At 39.5% G+C, this 24220-nt stretch overlaps 1 protein-coding gene across 3 annotated transcripts; it reads left to right on the top strand.

The window, feature by feature from the left end:
* The first annotated feature begins 1165 nt into the window (after positions 1-1165).
* ZCCHC8 (zinc finger CCHC-type containing 8) lies at positions 1166-23099 on the top strand. 3 transcript variants are annotated; one of them, XM_061141991.1, is made up of 14 exons: positions 1166-1510; positions 2780-2820; positions 6237-6311; positions 8174-8279; positions 9437-9511; positions 11700-11803; positions 11922-11987; positions 12556-12616; positions 13081-13223; positions 14160-14302; positions 16998-17119; positions 18806-18892; positions 19149-19266; positions 21071-23099. In XM_061141991.1, the coding sequence occupies exons 1-14, from the start codon at positions 1310-1312 to the stop codon at positions 21850-21852; spliced, it is 2124 nt and encodes a 707-aa protein (XP_060997974.1). In that variant the 5' UTR covers positions 1166-1309; the 3' UTR covers positions 21853-23099. The 3 variants fall into 3 exon arrangements, with proteins under 3 accessions (XP_060997974.1, XP_060997975.1, XP_060997976.1); XM_061141992.1 differs by lacking the exons at positions 1166-1510; positions 8174-8279 and having other exon boundaries at positions 2793-2820; XM_061141993.1 differs by lacking the exons at positions 1166-1510; positions 2780-2820; positions 6237-6311; positions 11700-11803; positions 11922-11987 and having other exon boundaries at positions 8261-8279.
* Positions 23100-24220: the final 1121 nt, after the last annotated feature.

Below are 24220 nucleotides of genomic sequence, written 5' to 3'. Positions count from 1 at the left end.
CTGCAATGCAGGAGACCCCAGTTCGATTCCTGGGTCCAGAAAATCCCTTGGAGAAAGGATAGGCTACCCACTCCAGTATTCTTGGGCTTCCCTTGCGACTCAGTTGGTAAAGACTTGGCTCGAAATGCGAGAGACCTGGGTTCAATCCGTGGGTTGGGAGATCCCCTGGAGAAGGGAATGCTACCCACTTCAGTATTCTGGCTCGGAGAATTCCATGGACAGAGAAGCCTGGCAGGCTATACAGTCCATGGGGTCCCAGAGTTGGACACTACTTGGCGACTTTCACTTTCCTTTTGTTTCTTTTGCTAGACTGCACCCTCTATGAAAGCAGGACCAGGCCATCTCTATTTCGCTCACTCTAGCATCCTCAGCTCCTAGAACAGTGCCTAGCACACAGAACTCGGTAAATAAATGTTGAATGAACGAGTGATTACAGGAACTGCTGCTGCTGCTGCTGCTGCTGCCTCGCTTCAGTCATGTCCGACTCTGTGCGACCCCATAGACAGTAGCCCACCAGGCTCCTCCGTCCCTGGGATTGTCCAGGCAAGAACACTGTAGTTGGTTGCCATTTCCTTCTCCAATGCATGAAAGTGAAAAGGGAAAGTGAAGCCGCTCAGTCATGTCTGACTCTTGGTGACCCCATGCACTGCAGCCTACCAGGCTCCTCCGTCCATGGGATTTTCCAGGCAAGAGTGGGTTGATTGAAGGAGAGATACCACCAAAAGCTTCTAGGGACAAATCTGAAATAATCTAAAATTAAGCTAGCTTTTTATGAAAAAGTGAAACAAGTCCAATCAACTGAAGTAGCTTCCCCAAGAGCAAAAAAGGTAGTCTGTGGCAAAACTGGAGTTCCTTATTGTTGTTTGGCATGAACACCAGAATCTGTGACAAGCCATGCATCGTGCTCTGATTTTTTTTTTTTTTTTTCCTACTTTTGAGGCAAAACGGGGACAACTCGCATGGTAACACTTTCTGATCTCGTTCGGCTTTCTTCACGTTAAAAACAACCAATCCCAGCATGCAATGCAAACAATGCGTTAACAGTCGCTTAGAAACCACATATCCCAGAATGCCATGATACCGAGCAATCTCGGAAGTGGGTAGAGGAGACGCCACTGAATTCTGGGAGTTGTAGTCTCACAGGACTGGCCCGCCCCTTGTGCAACTTCGGCGGCCTACGTTTGGAGGAAACCCTACTTGGGTGGCTTAGCGCGGTGGGGGCCCTAGAGAGCGGTTCCGCCCAACAAAATCTTCGCCTCCGGCCTGGTGGCCAGCTCCGCCTCTTCTCGTATCTTTCCCACAGCCCAAAATGGCGGCGGAGGTGGATTTTGGCGATTTAGAGCTGTTCGAGGCGTTTGACCACCCAGAGGACTCGACTCCGAAGCCCGTTCACACCCGCTTCAAGGACGACGACGGCGACGAGGAGGACGAGAATGGGATTGGCGACGCGGAGCTGCGGGAACGGCTTCGGCAGTGCGAGGAAACCATCGAGCAGCTCCGCGCCGAGAATATCCTTCCCGCTCGCTGGGCCCTGTCACCGGGGCGTGTGGTGGGGCCCGTGCCGGTAGGGCGCGGGCGGAAATTCCACAAGGGCCAGAATTCAGCCTTAGAATCAAGGGTTCGGGTTGCGTAAAATGTCTTCGAGGCCTCGGCACAGACCTCTCCCCTTGTGGGATTCATCTTCTAGACCTCATTCGCTTCTCCCGTCCGCGAGTCTGAGGCGGGATTGTAGCGTTATTACGGGCTGTTTCAACTGTTCAGTTGTAGACTGTTCACTACGTCTCTTCCCGTCTTTTGAGTCATTATCCGGTCTCCTTTTTTGGAACCAGTGTAAAGTTGATGCAGTCACGCTATGTGGTGTATTAGGCGATACCGGCTACTTTGACCTGGGCGCAGATGTGTCTTTAAGGCGGGGCCAGTTAGTGGTCCTATTCTGTGGAGTTGGGGTCCCTAAGGAGTCGAGGCATGCACAGAGAAATGGTTCATTGCCTGATGACCACTGGGGATTCATTTGAAAGTTCTTCCACTTTGAAACAGCTTCCGTGTGGAATGTGCATTGCAGAGCTCCAGGGAAAACGCTCCCAATAAGTTTCCGTTAGACTTTAGTTTCATGTCCCCAGCCTTTCTAGCAAAATGTGTTAATATGTTTATATGTTCTTAGAGGGTGTTTGCGGGTGGAGGTTAACTTATTTTAAAAGTTTTTGTTTATTTTTACTTAGCTTACAATTTTGGTTCAGGAACTTTTTTCTAGTGTAAGGTTTTCGAAGCCTTTTTTTTTTCATAATGCCTTTTTCCTGAACATTTTATTGTGGAAAATTTCTAAAGACAGAAAAGTTGAAAGGATTTGGCGGTGAACATTCATAGATTCCATCCTAGATTTTTCAGTTCTTAACGGTTTGTTATGCTGCATTTACCTTACTGAGTTATCATGATGCGTTTGACCTGGAACGTTTTCTTAAGTGGCTGTTTAACTTCTGACTGTACACTCTTGTCCGAATAGCATTTTTGGTTTCAGTCTGTTAGTCTCTTTTGAATTACATGACCCTATCTTAGAAATGCCGTGTTGGAAGGGTATGTACTTTAGCTTTTTAGATCCAGGTACTAGTCCTGCAACAGAAAAGGTCAGTAAGTGTGTCATCCTCAAAATACTTGTCTTTTAACTTTTGTAACATATTTATAACATGTTTATAACATTGACATCAAAAGTGAGGTTAGTAGTTGAATTTTATGATCTTATTTCTGTTTAATGAGGGCTATACTCCTTAACAAGTAATAACATCAAGAACTTAAAAGAAAATTGAATATTTTGACTCGACCAAGGTATGAGATCTTGAATTTGCACTATAATGTACTTTTTATTTTGTCCTCATATTAATATTTAATTGCAGGTTTTGGGTTTGTTTTTTTTTTTGAAGTATTTGGGATTTTTGTATTGCTTGTATGTGTTCCGTATACTCTGAAGAAATCAGAGTAATGATCCTTTATTTTTAATTTATGAGGGTAAAATTTGAATTCTCATAACTGCATTAAACTTTGAAACTGACTGGGTGAAAATACGTGTTAAACACAAACCAGAAATTTTTTCTTAATCTTCAGAATAAGTTATCTTCAGGCAAGTTATCAACCTATTCACGTTTCTATTCAGTGAACATTTCTGGGAAATTAGAATTCAAATTACAGTATTGATATAGCTGAAATTTATTTACACAATTAAAATGTGTCTGTAAATAGAAACAATGCAAGATACATTTTAGAAGAAGAGAAAGGAGTTGCTTTTGAAAAAAGTACAGTGAGTAAATTTGCTTTCAGGCATCTAATTTTAATAGATATTTACATGTTGATATTTCCTTTTTTATGTAATTTTATTTGTTGGCTAGCTGGATCTTCATTGCTGCACAAGCTTTGCTCTAGTTGCAGCTGCTGCTGCTGCTGCTAAGTCGCTTCAGTCGTGTCCGACTCTGTGCGACCCCATAGACGGCAGCCCACCAGGCTCCCCCGTCCCTGGGATTCTCCAGGCAAGAGCACTGGAGTGGGTTGCCATTTCCTTCTCCAAGGCATGAAAGTGAAAAGTGGAAGTGAAGTCTCTCAGTCGTGTCCGACTCTTAGCGACCCCATGGACTGCAGCCTACCAGGCTCCTCTGCCCATGGGATTTACCAGGCAAGAGTACCGGAGTGGGTTGCCATTGCCTTCTCCCTAGTTGCAGGGAGAAGGGACTACTCTCTAGTTGCAGTGTGCGGGCTTCTCGTTGCCATGGCTTCTGTTGCAGAGCACAGCCTCTAGGGCTCAGGCTTCAGTAGCTGTGGCAGCTGGGCTCTGTAGTTAACGGTTCCCGGACTCTAGGGTACAGGCTCAGTAGTTGTATCGCACAGGCTTAGTTGCTCCACCGGATCTTCCCCAATGAGGGAGCGAACCATGTCTCCTGCATTGGTAGGTGGATTCTTTACCATTGAGCCACCAAGAAGGCCCCAGTTATTTCTTAATTTGCGTTTATTTAGTAACCACTAAATCTAAAGTATTTATTAAAACAGATTTACTATACAGAGTGGTATGTTAAGGCTTTCAGACTTTGAGGTGCTATGATGCAGTTTCACATGGAATTTTGTATCCCTGGTACCAGCTGAAGTAACCTGCTGCATTGGTGACTAAACTTTTAAGAATTTAAACATATTTCAGAATATGTCTAAAGAATAATTTCTCTATGCCTTACCTTCCTATCTATGTGAGCACTCTCTGTGGATCTACACTTGTTTTTGGTTAGGTAGTAAATGTATTGAATGTGAGGATTCCTAAAAAAATAAATCATAATTTTTATATGTGTAGAGATATTTTATTTAGACAAGCGCATGCTTTGTAATACAGTCAATCATTTGAACATTAAATATTTACTTAAAAGTGGGTTACAATCACCTGAGTTTAAACAATTATAACATTATAGGCTTTGCCAATTTATAAGGAAGCATTAGTACCCTGAAAAAGGAATAAACTATATATTTATTTATTTAGAATTAGAGTTCTCCACATTCTGAGACTGACAGAACTTTCTACAGAAAACCAAGGAAGAAAAAAATTTAGATAAAATTTGTTCCTGGGTGTGAAAGGGCTGTGGCTTTTGTGCAGCGACTATGTTGGTGTTGGGGGTGGTGTGGAAATTGTTAATCTTGTATAAAGCAACACAATAAATTGTTTCAAGGTTTCCAGAAAAAAAAAAAAAAAAAATTTGTTCCTCATTTGTCTTGATTTAACCCTCATTTTTGGAACTTGCATATCAAAGTGTCTCCCAATAAACATTGTGAGTTGGTTTTTGTTGTTTCTTTATATGATAAAAATTTTAAATGTACAGAAAGTGGAAAGAATGGTATAATTAATACTCATTTTTATCACTTAGATTTAACAATATTTTGACATATTACCTTCCTTCTAATTCCATATACATATTTTACCCCAAATATTTCAGCATGTATTCTTTTTTCTAAAAACTTTCATGTATTACCACAACACCATGATCACACCTAATAACTGGCATGATTTCCTTAATAACATTCTCAACCATATTCAGATTTCCCCAACTGAATGTCTTTATCACTGATTGCTCAAACTGAACGCCAATCAAGAGTCACACAGTTGCATGTGGTTTTTTAAAACATGGTGTTTTGTTTTGTTGGATAGTTTATTTATTTATTTTTGACTGTGCTGGGTCTTTGTTGCTGTGTGGGCTACTCTAGTTGTGGTGTGTGGGCTTCTCATTGCGGTGGCTTCTCTTGTGGAGCACGGGTTCTAGGGCGCTCGGCCTTCAGTAGCTGTGGCACAAGGGCTCAGGAGTTGCAGTTCCTGTAGAGCGCAGGCTCAATAGTTGTGGTGTGTGGGATTAGTTGCTCCATGGTATGTAGGATCTTCCTGGACCAGGGATCGAACCCGTGCCTCCTGCATTAGCAGGCGGATTCTTTACCACTGAGCCACCAGGGAAGCCTACAATGTATTTTTTTTTTTAAACTGCAGTTTTTGCAAATTGAAACAAGTTTCTGGATGTCTTCATATTTTAATTTTATTTCTCTACTTGATGTGAGCAGTTCCACATACAGATTGATTGATTTCGCATGCTGTATAGGTACAAGGATTTGAGGAAAGTGTGGAGAAATCAGATAGAGCTGCTCCCAGGTTACCAAAGGAATATATAGCAGATTTCAAGGCTGCAGTCTGGTTCTATTTTTTCCAGTATTTGAAAGTCACATCTAGGAATAGTGTAATTTTACATCTTTACTTTAAAATTTTGGATCCGAGATGTTTAGTGCAGTGTTCTCTGCCCTCCAAAAAGTCTACCCATTTATTTATAAAGTATTTCCATTTCCTGTATATTTCCAAGCCAAATTCACTATGATTCTTTCAGAATTATATTCTTTGTAACCTGCTGGTTTACTCAGTTCCTCCCTCTCCTCAATTTGTAAACAAACAGCCATTAGGTAAAGAAACTTTCTGGTTGAAAACTGAAAGATTAACTGCAGCTTTTAATTTTTTATGAAATATTTAAAATATATATGTAAAGTAAAAGATAATCTTTATAAAATTGTTCAAGTATGCAAATTTGGTGAAAACCGGAGTTCCTGATGGTTCTTGATCTTGTTCGTAAAATATTATATCATCTTTGGTACTTAGAAATGATAAAGGTTCAGTGTTTATATATACATATGCAAGTTTTACTTTAATGTCTTCTAAGAATATGTTTTAACTTCTGTTTTAGTGGAATATTGGTGAACAATACTAAGTTAGATGGACCTTTATTACAGATTCTATTTATGAACAATGTTATTTCAAAGTAAGTAATTTTTTCTTTCCTAAATATTATGAGTTAATGTGTGTATGATAGTGTTTGTATAAATATGCTGTTTTCATCTGTATTTATACCATCTGTATTCTTTTACTTAAAATTTATGGAATCATGATAAGAGCCAGGACTTTGCAGTCATATCAACCTGAATTTGAGTCTGGCTACCTCTGCTTTGACCCTCTCTGCATATCAGTTTCCTTACTGGAAAATAGGACACTAATAGTAACTACCTTTTAGGTAACTAAATGAGCACCTGTAAGAGCCCAGTGTTGTTATTGTTTAGTTTCTAAATGGTGTCTGACTCTTTGCAACCCATTGACTGTAGCCCACTACATTCCTCAATCCATGGGATTTCCCAGGCAAGAATACTAGGTGAGTTGCCATTTCCTTCTCCAGGGGATCTTCCCTACCCAGGGATTGAACCTGCCTCTCCTGTAGCTCCTGCATTAGCAGGTGGATTCTTTATCACTGCGTCACCAGGGAAACCCAAATAGCCCAAATAGCTGTCTAGCTGCTAATAAAAGTCATTGCTACCACCATTTCGCTACCAGAATCAGGGAGCTGAGTCTTCCCTGTTGGCTATGTTCAAAACTTACCACGTGATTTTTTTTTTTTTTTTAATAGCAAAACTAGACCTTTGCTAGTTTTCAGTATTCTTGGGTCTAGGATGTCTCAGTGCTTTCCTACGATACTTGCTAGAATGTTCTGAAATGGTTTGAGGCCTTGACCCATGCCTTGCTTGAAGCATGGTCATAGACATTTCAGATGGTTGCTTGCCCCCTCCCGCATCACATGTTGTCATATCTTAGATGCTGTGCAAGGTAAAGGGAGCATACTTAGGTGTTACCTGCGTGGCAGATCCATTGGCTACTTTATCTCACAGAAGTGGAACCTGAAGCTGTGTGGGGTGGTACAGCCAGTGGCACGGTGCTGGGCATGTGGGACTCCAGGGCCACTGTCACCATCAGAGGCAGCCTCTAACTCAAGCTCCTGGCAGACCTTTTTTTTTTCAATTAATGCATGCATCCTACTGCATGGCATGTAGGATCTCAGTTCCTGAACAGGAATCGAGCGTACACCCCCTGCATTGGGAGTGCTGAGTCTCAACCACTGGACCACCAGAATTCCCTCCTGACAGTCTTAATGTCTGCACCACTCACCTGAGGTTGTGCCTGCAGAAATCTTAGAATGTCAGAGCTAAATAGACCTAACAGATCATCAAGTCCACGAAGAGGAATTTGGCTCTTTGGCCCCTTCTGAACTGAGCACTGAAGAGTATTTGATGAACATGGTTCTTGACCTGGAGAGCTGGAGAACATAGACCTCAGTCATTTTTCTTGCATTGCATTTTGGTCTTTTTTTTTTTCCTCCAGTGTCATATTAACATAGGTGTTGCCTTGTGTGTGCAGAAAGAGTCTGTGGGAAGAGGCTGTGGAAGAGCTGAATGCATTGATTGTGTGTGTGTTGCAGAAATAAGTGGCTGTGAGACAGGGTAGGAAGGGGGCTTTTTGTTATGTAACTATTTTACTTCTTTTGAATTTTGAACCATTTCCATGTGTTACATATTTACAAATTAAATTTGTAAAATTTATAAATCAATGTAGTCTTTGTATAAGTATCTGCCAGCTGTTACATGCTAGGCACTATGTTAGATTGTCATCATTGTATTATTAACTTGGCAAAAATGGGTTTGGTTTTTTTTTCCCTAAAGAATAGATTAGACTGTTACATACAGTCAGTCTGAAAAACAAAATAACTATTTACACATGTCATCTTCTAAAAATGCATGACTTCAGTCAAGTCAGTGTTTTACTCTGTCTGGGTTCTGACCACTTTGTCCTCTTATGCAGGCAATATCATCAAGAAATAGAGGAATTTGTATCAAATTTAGTAAAAAGATTTGAGGAACAGCAGAAAAATGATGTGGAAAAGACTTCCTTTAATCTTTTGCCCCAGGTATTTCAAACTTAAGAGACTTTAAGATTAGTAGATTATGCATTTTACTGCCAATTATTAGGTGGCTCCGGGGATCCTCTTGAATAAAACCAAAATGGTTGTTGAGGTTGTCTGTTCACCTTCCATCCTGCAACCTGGCTTCCTCTCCACAATCTGACCAATGCAGTCATGGGGCTTTCTTTTGGATTGTGATTGCTTTTCTTAGGGAATAATATTCACACCTGGCTACACTCAAAGCCTTTCCCCTTGCACCATTCCCTAACTTGGACGCATGGTTTGGGGCAGAAAATTAATTTTAGGCCAGGGAAAAACATCTCTTTTTCTGGGGACTATAAAAAATGGATTTTCTTGTTTTGTTTTTTTTTTTTTTTACTAAAATGAACAAGTTCATGTATCATCCTTGTTTCCCCTCTACTTGTTTTAAAAATCAGTAGCATGCCCAAAGAAATCTGAGATTCCACTGTGTGAATATTAAGGCATAAATTTATCTCGAAGAAAATCAGGATTATGATTTCTGGGCTTTTTTTTTTTTTTTAATTAAAAGTTAAGGTAAGTAGAGGCTCTCAAATAAGGATCTTTAGCTGTTTATCCTCAGAGGTTGGAGAATGGAGTATTCTAGTTTACTAAATTTTTGTCACCTTTAGTTTTCATCTATTATATATAATTTTTTTTAAAGATTCAAGGAACAGAATGCATTTAACAATAAAAACCATACTGAATGTTATTTAATTTTTGATTCAAGAAACACTTCAGACTTTTGTGCCTTGAGTATCAATATTGACCAGCAATGACAAGTTTATATTTTTAAATTTTTGATTATCTGATTTGAAGATAAAGCCTGTCTTGTCAGTTTAAATGTTGAAAGTTCCATAATTAATATTTATTAACATAAAAGTCATAGTGTAAGCTAATGCTTCAGAAGATGCTATCCTTTATATCTTTTTTAACTTTCCCACTTGGGAAATAGCTTTCATAAACTTTCCTACCTAGCTTAACTTCTCACTCCCCCTAATTATCACAGCAATGAATTCAAACTTTTATATACCTTAATGGTATGTATTAGAAAATAAAGTGAATGTGTTCAGATTCAATTATGAAATTTAAAGTTGTTAAAAAAATTGTTTAGCTTTTGTAACTTGTGTTTTTCTTTGTGTTAGCCATCCAGTGTTATGCTAGAAGAGGACCATAAAGTAGAAGAATCCAGTGCCGTTAATAATAAGGAAGCTTTTAGTGTAAGTTTGGACACTTTGGTTTTGAATTCTGCAGATATATTTCCTATCCTCTGTCCATTGGGTAGCATTTAAATGGTAAACTGATGTAGTCGCCTGTCATCTAATGATCACACATTCTTTCGTTAAATCTGTTGTAAACAACAATGTAGGCTTCAGCCTTCTAAATATTATAGTTTGCTTTTTAATAACTATTTCATTGTGACCTAGGAGTACAATAGATATACCTCAGAGGACTTTATTTTTCTCCTGAGTATCCTCTCTGTTCATTCTCTTTTCTTTTTTTTTAAATAGATTTTATATTTTTTAGAGCAGTTTTTAATAGATTTTATATTTTTTTCAAGTTCACAGAGAAATTGAGTGAAACATACAGAGATTTGCCACGCCTCCCCTGCCCCCACACATTTATAACCTCCCCCTCTATCAACATCTCCCACCAGATGGTACATTTGTTACAATTGATAAATCTGCAGTGATACATCATTATCACCCAGAGTCCATGGTTTACGTTAAGGTTCACTTTTGGTGCTGTATGGTCTATGGATTTGTACAGTAATACGCATCTACCATTAGACCTTCATATAGAGTAGTTTCACTGCCCTAAAAATTCTCTTTACTCCACCTATTCATCATCCTCTCCCCACTGATTGTCTTTAAGAACTTGGATGAAAATATAGAAAGCATGCTTGTGGAACTTATAGATGGGTGAATCTGAGAGGGATAAATAACTAGTATAACAAGTGGCAACTTGGAAATGTTAAATATTTGAAAGACTCATATAGTAAGTGAAAAACAAGATTTTTAACAGAGATGAGCCTATATGTAGGCCTTTTGATACCTATGCAAAATTCAGAGGTGCCAGTGCAATGTCATGTGTGATTTTGCAACTTAAAAGTTTTTAAAGAAGATGATATAATCCTGGATTCCATTAAAGGAAGACCAGTTTTCATGTTCATGGAGTATTGTGTGCCATTGACATACCACAATTTAGACTAATAAGTGTGCAACATCCTAGTCAAGTGCCACCTTAAATCCCAGAACCTTATTGTTTAGAAGGGAGATGAAGTTATCTAGTTCAAGGTCAGGATCTTTCTTTAAAGTGCTCTGATAGCTAGCATCCTGGTCTTTTTTTTTTTTTTTTTTTTTGACTCTTCTCAGTAACGTGGAATTCACTTTAAAAAAATAAATGAGGCATACTTCTTCATTTGTCACATCTCTGATAGAAATTTGTACTCTCTAAAAGTTGAGCTGAAATGTGCTTCTTGTACTCACTGGTCCTAGTCTTGCCGCTTGGCACTCTATAGGGTGCTCTCACATGATGCCTTTGCAGATATTAGCCTTTATCACATATGCAGAGTTGTGTCCATGTCTTATAAATCTTCCCAGTAAGATCTGTGGGCTCTTCATCCTCCCAGCACAGACAGGATATAGATGATATAAAGTGTTATTAGTTTTCTCAAGTATGACAGTGGTATCATGATTTGTAGGAGAATGTTCTTATTCTTAGGAGGCTCATACTGAAGTATTTAGGGGTGCCATGTTGTGAATGGTGCAGTGTTGTAGCTGGTTATGTGTGGAAGCTGGATCTCAGGTAGGAAGTTGTTAGTCCCCAGCAGGAGCAAATAATAGCTTAGACTAAGGTGAGAGTGGTGGCAGCTTACTTTTTAAAAATGGCTCAGTAAAAAGTATGTTTTTGTGTGGAGAGAACGATGTGCACACAGAAATGTCAGTTAACCATTGTTGAATCTAGATGAGGGCTCATGGGTGTTCCAACTTTTTCTGTATGAAATTTTTCCAAATTTGTATGGAATTTTTCTCCTATTGGAGACAAGGAAATGGAAACAATAAATAGAGAAATAAAGACAGCTTTCTGAGGATCTTGCTACAAAAGGAAGCAAAGAAATGGGAAATAGAAGAATTGTTGACAAATTTTTGCTCTTTAAGTCTGGAGGGAGTGCCCCTGACAGTAGTGATCCAACAGGAAAAACTCCATGATCTAGGGAATTCAGTGATGGAGATTTTACTGACGCATCAGGATGTGACTCCTTCACTAGGGAGTTGATTATTATTTCTAGTAATTTTATCATCCAGAAATAAGTTGGTAAAACAATTAATCATAGTCTTACAGTATCTAATGTCATCTTTTTTTTTTCCGCTTAAATAGCAATATTTTTTGACTTGTTTTCTGCAGGTTGTAGGAAGTGTCCTGTATTTTACTAATTTTTGCCTTGATAAATTGGGGCAACCGCTACTAAATGAAAACCCTCAGCTTACGGAAGGATGGGAAATACCCAAGTATCCTACATAGTGAATGAAGATCTTTATGCATCTTGCCATTAAGTTCACCTTTAAAAAAAAAAAAAACCAAATTGTGCAGACTATGATAACTATTCCTTAATAAAACTCACTAAAGGTACCAGCAAGTCTTCAGCCACATTGTTTCTCTAGAAGGGCAAGAAATACAAGTAAAGGCAAAAAGGTTTGTGTGGGGAGTTGCTTTTGTTTTCTTCTTCTTCTTTATTAACCAAAACCATAAACTCTTATAGCTTGAAAAGTTAATATTACCGGTTTACTACGAATAAACAGATTAAACCAGAATTTCAGTACATAGACATAGAGTAAATCTCTAAGTCAATCATATTGCAACTCGTTGGTTCAGGCCTGATGTGCCTGGGTGGGTGGAAAGGATTAATCACTGCTGTCTTTGATTGCTGTCTTATAACCATCTACCCCTTTCCAAGTTTCCTAATGGAAAATATGATAATCTGTTTGCCTCAAATCCTTCTGTTATCAGCCACTGACAAAATTCAGAGGTAACAGATCAATCGGGAACATAAGGGCTCTTGGTTAAAAGACTTGATCAAAAGTAATATTTGTGTAACTCATTAGGACAGGAGGTGAAAGTGAGGTCATTTCTGCAGATATTAGTAATTGGTGATCTGCCTGCTTTCTTGTGTCTGATACACATTGCTGTCACACAGAATTTTATTGATTTGCTTTGCTATTTCTATTTACATTGTGAAAATCTTTGTTTTTTGACCAAATAGGCCAAAGCCTCACTGTTTCAATTGTGGTTCTGAAGAGCATCAAATGAAAGATTGCCCAATGGTAAATTTTTCTCATATAAAAAAAAAATCTTTGAACCAGAGCTTTCTAATATTTTCAATGCATCTATAGCATTGTGCGATATGAAGAAACTTCCTGTCTTACTTTCCTGTCGTCCTTAATTTTTAAATCTTTCCAAATTTCTCCATAAGTTTTAAGACATTATTTAAAAAAATAATTTATTACAGTGCTATCTATTTAAGATGAATAAAACATGATGAGAATTCATATTTAGACAATTTATTTTAAAAACTTTGTGATAGTGCCAAGGTAATAAGAAATTGAAGGACTGCCTCTCTTCCTTGCTTATTTTTCTAAACTATCCAGTCTCTTTTATACTTGCTCCTTATGCATTAAAACTGAAATAATCTGTGTGCTTGACCTAGGAAAAGTGCTTATGTTTATTTAATTTCTGAAATATTTCTACACTGCTTGATACCATTCTTTCCAAACACATTACGATTTAGCCTCGAAATGCTGCTCGAATAAGCGAAAAGAGAAAAGAGTATATGGATGCCTGTGGTGAGACAAACAATCAGAATTTTCAGCAGCGATATCATGCAGAAGAAGTAGAAGAGAGATTTGGAAGATTTAAGCCAGGAGTTATTAGGTACCTGTGTCATTTTACCTTAGAATGTCATTTCTATGTCCCCACTATTTGGAACAAGTTCTGTGTATCTTCAGGGTAATAATCAGCATATAAGTGTTCTCCCACAAGTCTCTATATAAAAGGTACATCGATTAATCCAAAAAGTATCTACAGTAAGTCCCCTATATATAAAGGAGTTCTTTTCCAGAAGCATGTTCATAAGTCCAGTTTGTTCCTTAGTCCAACAAAGTTAGCCTGGGTTTCCAACTAACACAATTGGGTGTATATAGCATCATAGGTTTCCAATACTTTTCAAACAAATAATACATAAAAAAAACTAACACAAAAAATAAAGGAAACAATTTTAATCTTATAGTACAGTACCTTGAAAAGGACAGTAGTTAACACTACAATAGCTAGCATACAGAGGCACAGTCACATCTTTGAAAGTTCACAACTTGAAGGTTCGTATGTAGGGGACTTAACTGTATTGTGATTGATAGGCACTGCTGTGCCACATGCTGTGTAATATAAGACATGGAAGTGATTTGGGGTTTTTTTTTTAATTTATTTTTAATTGAAGGATAATTGCTTTACAATATTGTTTTCTGCTGTACATCAACATGAACCAGCCCTGGGTATAGTATGTCCCCTCTCTCTCGAGCCTCCCTCCCACCTCCCATCCCATCCCACCCCTCTAGGTTGCTACAGAGCCCGGGTTTGTGTCCCCTGAGTCATGCAGCGAATTCCCATTGTCTGTCTATGTTACCCATGAGGATGTATGTATGTTTTCATGCTACTCTTTCTATTTGTCCCATCCTCTTCTTCCCCACCCCGGCCGTGTCCACAAGTCTGTTCTCTAAGGACATGGAAGTGTTTTAAAATACTAGAACAGTATGTATTTTCATCCAAGCAAGAATACAGTATTTTTTTTCCTCCTCTTTTATTTTTACTCAGTGAGGAACTCCAGGATGCACTGGGTGTGACGGACAAGAGTCTTCCACCTTTTATATATCGAATGCGCCAGCTAGGATACCCACCAGGGTGGCTCAAAGAGGCCGAACTGGAGAACTCAGGGCTTGCGCTCTATGATGGGAAAGGTATAGTATGTTCAGTTAGATAAGTCAACTTAAGGGTTCTATCTCTCTCTCTTTTTTTAAATTAAAGAGTCACAATAAAATAGAATGGGAATGGCTGTCTTGTTTAGTGTGTACTGAGTTAACTAAAAAATACCATGATTTCCCTTTGTTTTACAAGGAAGAAACTAAAACTTCATTGAGAGTTATCAAATAATTATCTGGACTTGCTCAGTGACTACCGAGCAAGGTATTAGCTCTCCAGCTAGACCTCATAAACTCTTGCCTTTCTCAGTAATAGTAACAGAAATATGACCCATCTCTGCCAGGAGATCTATAAAATTTCGAATAAATAAACCTTCTCATTAATATAATCTAAAACTTCTCTTAGGTATCTAGAAAAATATTCACACACGTTCCCAAGGAAATGTATGTATATGAAGATACTTTTTAGCATTGAATATGATAGTGAAAAATTAAAAACAACATTAAGAGTCTTGCCTGGTGGTCCAGTGGCTAAGACTGTGCTCCCAATGCAGGGGGCCCGGGTTCGATCCCTGGTTGGGGAGCTAGATCCCACATGCCACAATTAAGACCTGGCGCAGCCAAAATAAATTAATTTTAAGAATATATATATATATATTTTAAAACAAAATTAAGACCATAAGGGAGAACAGCTAAGTAAACCATGGTAGATCTAGGGGGTAGGATCCTTGTAGAATTTAATAAATGGAGTAAATCCATGGAGCTGCTATGGCAAGATTCTTACGCAATACTGAGTTTAAAAGATAAATTTCTGGATAGCTTATATATTATGATACTGTTGATCTTCCTGGTGACTCAGATGGTAAAAAAATCTGCCTTCAGTGAGAGAGACCTGGCTTTGATCCCTGTCTTGGAAAGATCTCCTGGAGAAAGGAATGGCAGCCCACTCTAGTATTCTTGCCTGGAGAATCCCATGAACAGACCAGCCTGACGGGCTACAGTCTGTGGGGTCGCAAAAAGTCACATACGACTGAGCACTAACACCACCACCACCACCACTACTACTACTGTTGATCTTAAAGAAACAAAAAATCCCACAGGGATGAAAACATGCTGTATATTTTCTATAAGGAGTTATGTTTGTAAAAGATATTTTTGAAAGGAACCATCTGGATTTTAGGGTTTAGACTCATAGAGGCCTTCCCTGACCACCTTATTTAAACATATCTCTCCTATGTTCGTCTGTGTGTCCTGCCAGACTTTATCACTGCACCCTGTTTGTATTCTTCATGCCCTGTCACAGTTCATATATGTTTATTTATCGTGTAGCACAGTGCCTGACATCTGGTAGATAGTAAATAAGTTTTTAAAAGTCTTAACCAATATACAGCAAACTCAACAGTGGTTATCCCTGAGAGGGAAAACAGGATTGCTCTTAAGATTTTAGTATTATCTCTAATGCTCTAAATTAAAAAAGAAAAGAAAGTGTTTCTAGATATTACTTAGGTCATTAAAATAAAAACAAAACATTTACCAAGCCCCACTTCTCACGTAGTTCAAGAAGAGTATATTTAGCTCCGTCCTTTTAATATTTTATATCCCCAGGTCATGCTGACATTCAAATTATCATTACTCATGCCACTTTCTGTAGGTTCTTGCAAGTCTGTTGTTCTCTCTTTAAAAAAGAAAATTTATCTGGCTGCACCTAGTCTTAGTTGCAGCACACAGGATCTTTGATCTCCATTGTGGCATGTGGGCTGTTTTAGTTGTAGCATGTGGCATCTAGTTCCCTGACCAAGGATGGAACCTGGGCCCCCTGCATTGAAAATGCAGAGTCTTAGCCACTGGACCACCGATCTCTTCTTAAATTTATTTGTTCACATAGGGGTTCTTTGGACACATGGTTGTAGATAATTGAGAGTCTATAAGTTCTCTTTCTTGTTTTTAACAAAGCTCTGAATTTTGTCCTTTTGGGGTTTTTGAGATTTTCCTGATCATCCTGATGATTTTCTTTTAATATATTTCTCTGTCCCTCTGTTTCCTGTGAATTGGTGGTAAAATCAGTCATCAGTGAACGTTGCTAATATCTAGTTATTGGGGATGGCACAGTGGTTGTATTCTCATTCTTTCATTACTTCTTGGCTTATTATCCTGAAAACTTCTATAGAGAAACTTCTCATCAACCATTTAGTTACCTTAGGTATATAGACATGGGACTAACAACATAAATGTTCGCTTTACTTAATGTACTTTTCAAAAAGAATGAAGTAGTTCTCAACTATCCTTCAAGGATTGCTGTCATCTGTAAAGTGGTATGAGTAGTAAGTACCTCTTAGGGTTGTTGTGAAGATTAAGTGAGTGAATACTTATAAACTGTTTAAAGCACTATCTGAGAAGAAAACATTTTTCTTATATAGTAACCATTATATAAATGTCTCTTAAATAAAAGAACTAGAATAGAGCATTAGGAAAATCATAAAATCAGTGCAAAATAGACTTTTAAGCAACTCATGGAAGAACTAAACTTTCCAAGTTTTTCAATATTTATATTTTTATCAAAATGGTATGTCCATGTTGTTTAAAAATTCTAATGGTTCAGATAAATTATAATGAAAGCCATTCTCAGAATAATTTTGTGGTCATAAATATAAGCACTTTCCAGGTCTGCTTTTGGTCCAGAGAGGGATTTATATGGGCACTCAGCAATACTAACCTTTTTGATGATCCATAATAGATGGTGCTGATGGAGAGACAGAAGCTGGAGAAGTACAGCAAAATAAAAGTGTCACTTACGATCTCTCGAAATTGGTAAACTATCCAGGTTTTAATATATCTACTCCCAGAGGAATTCCAGATGTAAGTATATTAGCTTTATATTCTTCTGGGATATAAAATTATTTGTGTAGATTGTTCAAAATGTTAGCTTATATAGCAATTACTGTCTCATAAAGAAGTAAAGGTTGAGAATTCCCTCGCTGTCCAGTGGTTAGGACTCCACACTTTGAGTGCTGAGGGTGGGAGCTCAATCCTGGGTTGGGAAACTAAGCTCCCGTAAGCCATGCAGTGTGGCCAAAAAAAAAAAAAAATAGTAAATGTGACACGAATTTGAGCAAACTCTGGGAGATAGTGAAGACAAAGGAGCCTGGTGTGCTACAGTCCATGGGGTCACAAAGAGTGGGACATGACTTACCAACTGAACAGCAACAAAATGTGTTGCTTATGAGTTTAACTTTTTAATTTCCTTTGTGTTGACTAGAATGTTAAGTGAAATTTTGAATTCATCAAAAAGAAAACCCAGTTTTTTCTGCTATTATGCCCTAAGGAACTAAAATAGAATGATTAGATTCTGTAAATATGAAACTATTCTAAAATTAAAAGATTTTTTTTTTTAAACAACATGGGGTGATTTAAAGCAGTATTGTAATTTTACAGAATTACTTGGGAAGTATTTTTCTACCTTCAATCAATCAATGTGTACTATAACTTTTTCCTACTTTTCCTCCTTTTCCCCCCACAAAGTAAAATTTCTCCGATACAAGAAAGGTTTGCTATACTTAATCTTTTCCAACTTTTATCTTATGTTTCAGGATTCAACAACTAACTGTAGTAGTGGTGATGGTGGTGGTGGTATTTTAATAAAAATGCATTCTAGGGACTTCCCTCGTGGTCCAGGGGCAAAGACTCTGAGCTCCCAATGCAGGAGGCCTGGGTTCAATCCCTGCTCAGGGAACGAGATCCCACATGCTGCAACTAAGACCCAGTGCAGCCAAATAAATGACTTTTAAAAGAAATGCATTCTAGCTATTCTTAGGGACTGGGCAGTAGAGAAGCAGCCAAAGGTCTGAACTTAGAGTCTGGTGAACAGATCGGAAGATGTGTGTAATTAGTTAAGGGCTGGCTAAACCATCGGTGCCTCTGGAAGTTGGGTCCAAATCCCAGCCCACATCAGAATCCCCTTGGGATACGCGTTAGAAGTGCACATTCCTAAGCACCCCCTCCCCCACTTAGACTTAACTTAGTCCCTAGAGTCTATTGGTTTCACAGGAGCCCAAAGTGATTCCTGTTGAGAGCCGCTTTTGAATGTGTTACTGGCAATAAGAGAGAAAGGAGCGATTACTACTCAGTTTGAAAAGACAGAAGGTAGAAAACAGCATGAGTGAGCAAGTTAGGAGAAAGGGACAAGGAACAGTCCATGGGCAGTACTGGTTAGTGTCAGGAGGCGGTGGGAACCAGCCAGGCTGCTGAGAGTCGGTCATCACTGCCTGTAACTTCTTAATAGCAGGCAGAACCTTTATGGCCCAAGTGGTTTTGTCAAGTAGTCTTTTAGTATTCTGTCCTGACTGTTGTGCAGGCAGAGTTGTATTTTTTTCCCTTTCAGTGCACTATTACTTTCTTTAACCCCCACCCCCTGCAAAAAGGAAAAGTCACATATGAAGCAGGAATGTAATTTGATATCTCCACTTCGCCTCCCATAAGCAGACTCTTCAGAGCATGACATTTTCCAAATACACACTTCTTTTTTCCTTCTCTTTTCATTGTTAGGAATGGAGGATATTTGGGTCAATACCAATGCAGGCGTGTCAGCAGAAGGATGTGTTTGCCAATTACCTAACTTCTAACTTCCAAGCGGTAAATAGATTTTCAGAGTGTGGTTTAGAAAAATGTATTGCTTTCATCCATGGGGTTTCGTAACTCATAGGCATCTCGTTGCCTTCTCTTGTTTTGTATATAAAGCACTCTATGTTTTCTGATGAATCCAAAGGAAAAAGGTAACTACATTCACCAGTTACCTGAATTGGTTTTCTGTATCATCTTTAAATGGAGGGATGGAGTGTAATTCTTTGTCTCCCCCAACTCACTTGTGTTTGGTTTGGTTCTCCGTTAGCCAAGCATGAAGTCTAGCAGCAAAAGGTCTTCGTCTCAGTCCAGCCCCAGTAGTCCAAAGAAGCAGAAGAAGGAAAACAGCGCAGCAGCCTCACCTGCCGACATGGAACTGGACTCAGGTAGGTTCCACCCCGTGGTTTTGCTTTCATTGAGAAAGTAGGACGAGTTGGTATGCTGCTGAGTTCCCTAAGAAGGAGGAAGCTCTTAATGATCAGTGACTCAGGAGTAAATCTTTGCTTTTATCCTTGGGTATCAGAGCACCTCCACTATTGCCAGTCAGAGCTGAGTTGGAAGGCTTATAGCTTGGCGTGAGAGACGGATGGGCCCGCCAACTGGGTTCCTTAGACAGACCCAGTCCCAGGGGCCCTGGATCTGGACTGGCCCCTCTGATGGGCAGTGCTTTGAGACACACAGTGGAAAATACTCCCATTTGGGAGCTCATTCCCAAGAGGAGGAAGGGCAGAACTGAGTCAAGCTTTCTCAGTTATTCTTCCCAACTGTATAAATTCACGAAATCCCGTCTCCTCCCAGGAAAGAGAGACCATGAGGAAAGTCCATCCTTTCGGAAAGCCAAGGGAAGGGAACAAAGGCCTTGCTCTCTGTACTCCCCTAGTCTTTTGTTCTCTGAATCCTCTGGCTTTACCGTGAAACCTGTGGTCAAGCAGGATTGTGATGGTCCCGAGGGATGTGACCAGGGCGAGATTAGTAGGGTTAGGGCATTCAAGACAGTGAGAAGTGAAAATACAGAAGCGTGAAGCATCACAACATGTTTGTCCACCAACAGTGTGATAGCTGGAGTTCAGACTGGGCTGTAAGAAATGTAGTCACAATAGGCAGGTTCTTGGTTGTGAGAGCCTCATATGGTACAGAGGAGATTGAACTTCCTCTAGATCATGGCAAGGCACTAAAGGGTTTCTAATGAGATGGAAAGATTAGTAGGACCAGATTTGTGTTTTAGAAAGACTAATTGTTTGAGGATGAGTATAAGGAAGATGAGTCGAGAGGCAGGAATGACTCTGATACTCCTGACCAACAGTAATGGTCCCAAAATAATGTAGCAGCTATGACAGGCTGTGGGAAAGGGTGGACCCCAGAGAGCTAAGGACCGGGTGTGGGTGGAAGGAAAGGAGGAGGACTCTGGTGACTAGGTTTCGGTTTTAGAGACTTAAACCAGATGCTACTGGTGTTGCCAGTGAACGAGTTAACAAACGGGGGAAGAGTCTGAGTTTTAGGAAAAGATTCCTTGTTTTGTACAGATCAGATCCGTTGTGTCTGTGAGACACCCAGATATCGATGACCAGTGACCAGTTGACCACATGAACCCACAGTTCTGTCGAGCAGTCTAGACTGGGGTACAGAACTGAGAAGTAAGCCAGGGAGTTTCCCAGTTGCCTCCTCTGCTGCTGCTTCCACATCCGCCCACTCGAGAGTCTAGGCAGCCTCATTTCCAGCCAGATTTCCTGCTGTGTTAAAGGTTACCCTCAGTTAGAGTTACTGGCACCAGAGATCCTCGCCTCTTCCCCTGCAGATGTTCTTTTCAGGTGGATTGAGGCCATCAAGCAATGATGATGGTATGCTTCCCAGGGGGCTCAGTGGTAAAGAATCCAGCTGCCAGTGCAGGAGATGCAGGTTTGATTCCTGGGTCCGGAAGATCCCCTGGAGAAGGAAATGGCAGCCCACTCCAGTATTCTTGCCTGGAGAATTCCATGGACAGAAGAGCCTGGTGGGTTAAAGTCCATGGGATTGCAAAGAGTCAGACACCACTGAGCACAGCTTACACATGTGGTATCTGAGGATCCAGTTTTCCCCTCTTGAGCCCGTTATTTTGCCATCAAACCTCTGGATTCACCTGAGTTCAAATAATAAATGCTAGTAAAATCAAGTGCTGTATGACAACTCAGTATCTCAACATCCTCATTTCAGATGCCGAGGTCCCGCATGGGTCCCCAAGCAGCGAAGCTTTTCAGTTTCAGCCCCCGCTGCCCCCTGGCACGCCTCCCCCGCTCCCCCGGGGCACCCCTCCACCCATCTTCACTCCTCCGCTCCCCAAGGGCACCCCGCCGCTGACTCCCAGTGACTCACCCCAGACGAGAACGGCATCCGTGACTATGGACGAGGACGCGCTGACTCTGGAGGAACTAGAAGAACAGCAGAGGCAGATATGGGCGGCCCTGGAGCAGGCCGAGAGCGTCAATAGTGATTCGGATATTCCTGTAGACACACCTTTAACCGGGAATTCGGTGGCCTCTTCACCTTGTCCAAACGAACCTGACCTCCCTGTCCCAGAGGGAAAAACACCCGAAAAGCAGGTGCCAGGGGAGGCTGAGGTACCAGACACTGCTGCACAGAAATCGGAAGAGGAACAAGCCTCGAGCCCAGATTCTGAGACTGCTTTGCTTGGCCAGAAGGAAAAGGAAGAGTCCACTCAGGTAGACCCAAAAGGTGCTCTTGACCACAGCAGGGTCGAGTCAAACAGTGAGGTCAGGAATGGAGGGAGCAGCCAGCAGCTCCTTTATGAGGACTGCAGTCCTGCAGCAGCCACGAAGGCCCACAGTGCTATCCCCGACATGAGCAAGTTTGCAACTGGAATAACGCCGTTTGAATTCGAGAACATGGCGGAATCTACTGGAATGTACCTCAGGATAAGAAACTTGTTAAAGAATTCACCCCGAAACCAGCAAAAAAACAAGAAGACTTCTGAATGACTGCTTGACATAGCACCCAGTGCTATTTAATTATAACCCTGTGTTCTGGTAATTAGGACTAAGTGGACAGGTAAAATTGTTTTCCTATTTGTTCCTCCCATGTGAAAGAAAAAAAAAATCTATCCAAGGCTTAATTGTTGTCTAAGGTCAGGCCTCTTTTAAAGAACGGAAAGACTGAGCTTTCTGGTTTACTATATTTTATTCTCACTGATAAAAACTTGGGGGGAGGTAAGTAGGAGCCAGTTTAGAGATAGTTTGTTAAGGTTTATACTATTTTTGGATTGTGAATGTCCGTCAGGAGTGATGGTTTTTAATCTGTCTTTTGTACATCGTTTTCCCTTTCTACATTTTGCTAATTATCCTGTATGTAAGTTTAATATATCACTTTTTAAAAAAAAAATTCTAACCATTTAAAATTAATATTTCAACTCTTAACAACCAAATGAGAAAAATCAGGGATGAGCAGCTTTATACCATTTGGGGTATTTTTGTAAATGATTTCCATTCATCCGTTTTAATAACACTTTTACTTTTTTGTAACTTCATTCTTCATATAAGCTTGCTATACAGGTATGTTCATCTTTGTGTACAAAGGTTTAATAAATTAGTTTTCATATACATAATCTAAGACTTTGAATATAAAAAAATGATTCACAGTTAAATTAGTATATACAACCTTGTACGTTTGGTAGTTAATTATGTGGTTGCAAAAATTAGTGGTAGCAAAGGAAATTAAGATGTTACAAGTTTGGGTATTTTCAGTGGGTTTCAGCCTTAAATATATCAATAGAAACAGCAGAATCTTTTAAAGTAATTATTTTGAAAAAATAAATGGTGGGCAGCTAGCCTTTGTACAAAAATAATTTTCTAGATTTGAATCCTATGATAATTGTTACAAACAAAAAGTAGGCATAAACAAATTGTGTTTAATTGTCTGATACATAATATAGAGCTGAAACTACGTTTTTGTCTTTATGTGGAATGCCATGACATCTTTACAGTCAAGTCCATGAAAATAAACATTTAGATGATCTTGAATTAGTCTTAGGTAGTGTTATTCTCCTCCGAGGCCAGCAGAGGGTGCAAAATATAACCCTTCCAGGTTTAGCTTTCACTTTGGTAACTTGAGTATCCAAATTTAGTGTTCTATAAACAGTAAAGAGAAGGGAAATTATATGAAAAAGGAAAAATTATTTTCAAGGCCCTCATAGAACATGCTAGAAATTGAATAAAATGTTTAATCCTTTTGGCTTTTTTCTCTGAGTCAAAGTCCATAATAAAACTGATCTTTTACCATAGTTTACATAGTGTTTTTAGATACATTATCATACTCAACATTTCTGTTAGGTAAATGTCTTCTTCACATTATGTATATAACCTGAGGAAACTTCAGCAGCATGGAGAAGTCAAGGGGGCTTGTCTGCATTCAAGAAGTTGTTGGGATTTCCCTGGCGGTCCAGTGGTTAGCTTCCACTTCAGGGACCACAAGTTCGAACCCTGGTTGGGGAACTAAGATCTCACATGCCACAAGGCACAGCCAAAAAAAAAAAAAGAAGTGGTTGTTGAGAGGCCAGTCCAACTAAAGACTTGACCATTCCCTAAATCACACACACAGTTGTTTAAATACCCCTTAAACATTGCATTGCAGGCTCCTATGACCAGAGATAGCTAACAGTTATCTCTCTAGCATGTCCCACAGACAATTCGTGTTGAGGTTCTTTATGCATTACTATCCCATTGTCACAATCACCGTATTAAGTAGGGATTGTTAACTTCATTTTTAGAGGAAATGCTTGAGACACAGCAGGTGAGTAATGTGGTGAACCTAAATCTTGATCACTCAGACCCCCAATATCCATATCCATTGTACTGCCTCTCTGTCAAAAGCTCTAGAAAAGCACTAATTTCTCAATTGATTGCTGTTTCTCGATTTATTCAGTTATGTATTGAGGGCACACTTGTGTTGAGTTGTTCTATGTGCTTTGGGTTATTAAAAGAGGAAAACTGTAAAATAGAATGTGTTTTAAGAAGAGCTTGGATACTAGTAAGAGAAAATAGATGGTTTCCTCTTAGGAGATTCATCACATGGCCATGTGAAGTGGGCAAGGTACCTCAGCTATTTTGGGGTGGTAGGAGAGGCAGCTAGGGAAGACTGCCGTTAAATTCACAGAGCCAGGAGTTTCAATATTCATTTGGAGGGCATTTGAAAACTTCTGGAAAAAAGAACCTTTGAGCTAATCCTTAGAAAAGGTAGGTAGAAAAAAAAAAAAAGGTAGGTACAACTACAGATTTCCATAGACAGAATGAGCATTGAAATATACAAGAAATGTCATGAGGGAAACCAAGCAGGAACTCTCAAGAAATGTAG

This window comes from Dama dama, chromosome 5 (genome assembly GCF_033118175.1).
Source record: "Dama dama isolate Ldn47 chromosome 5, ASM3311817v1, whole genome shotgun sequence".
NCBI classification, from domain to species: domain Eukaryota; kingdom Metazoa; phylum Chordata; class Mammalia; order Artiodactyla; family Cervidae; genus Dama; species Dama dama.
The sequence above is the reverse complement of the archived record's forward strand: the minus strand, read 5'-3'. Positions and strand labels throughout refer to the sequence as shown.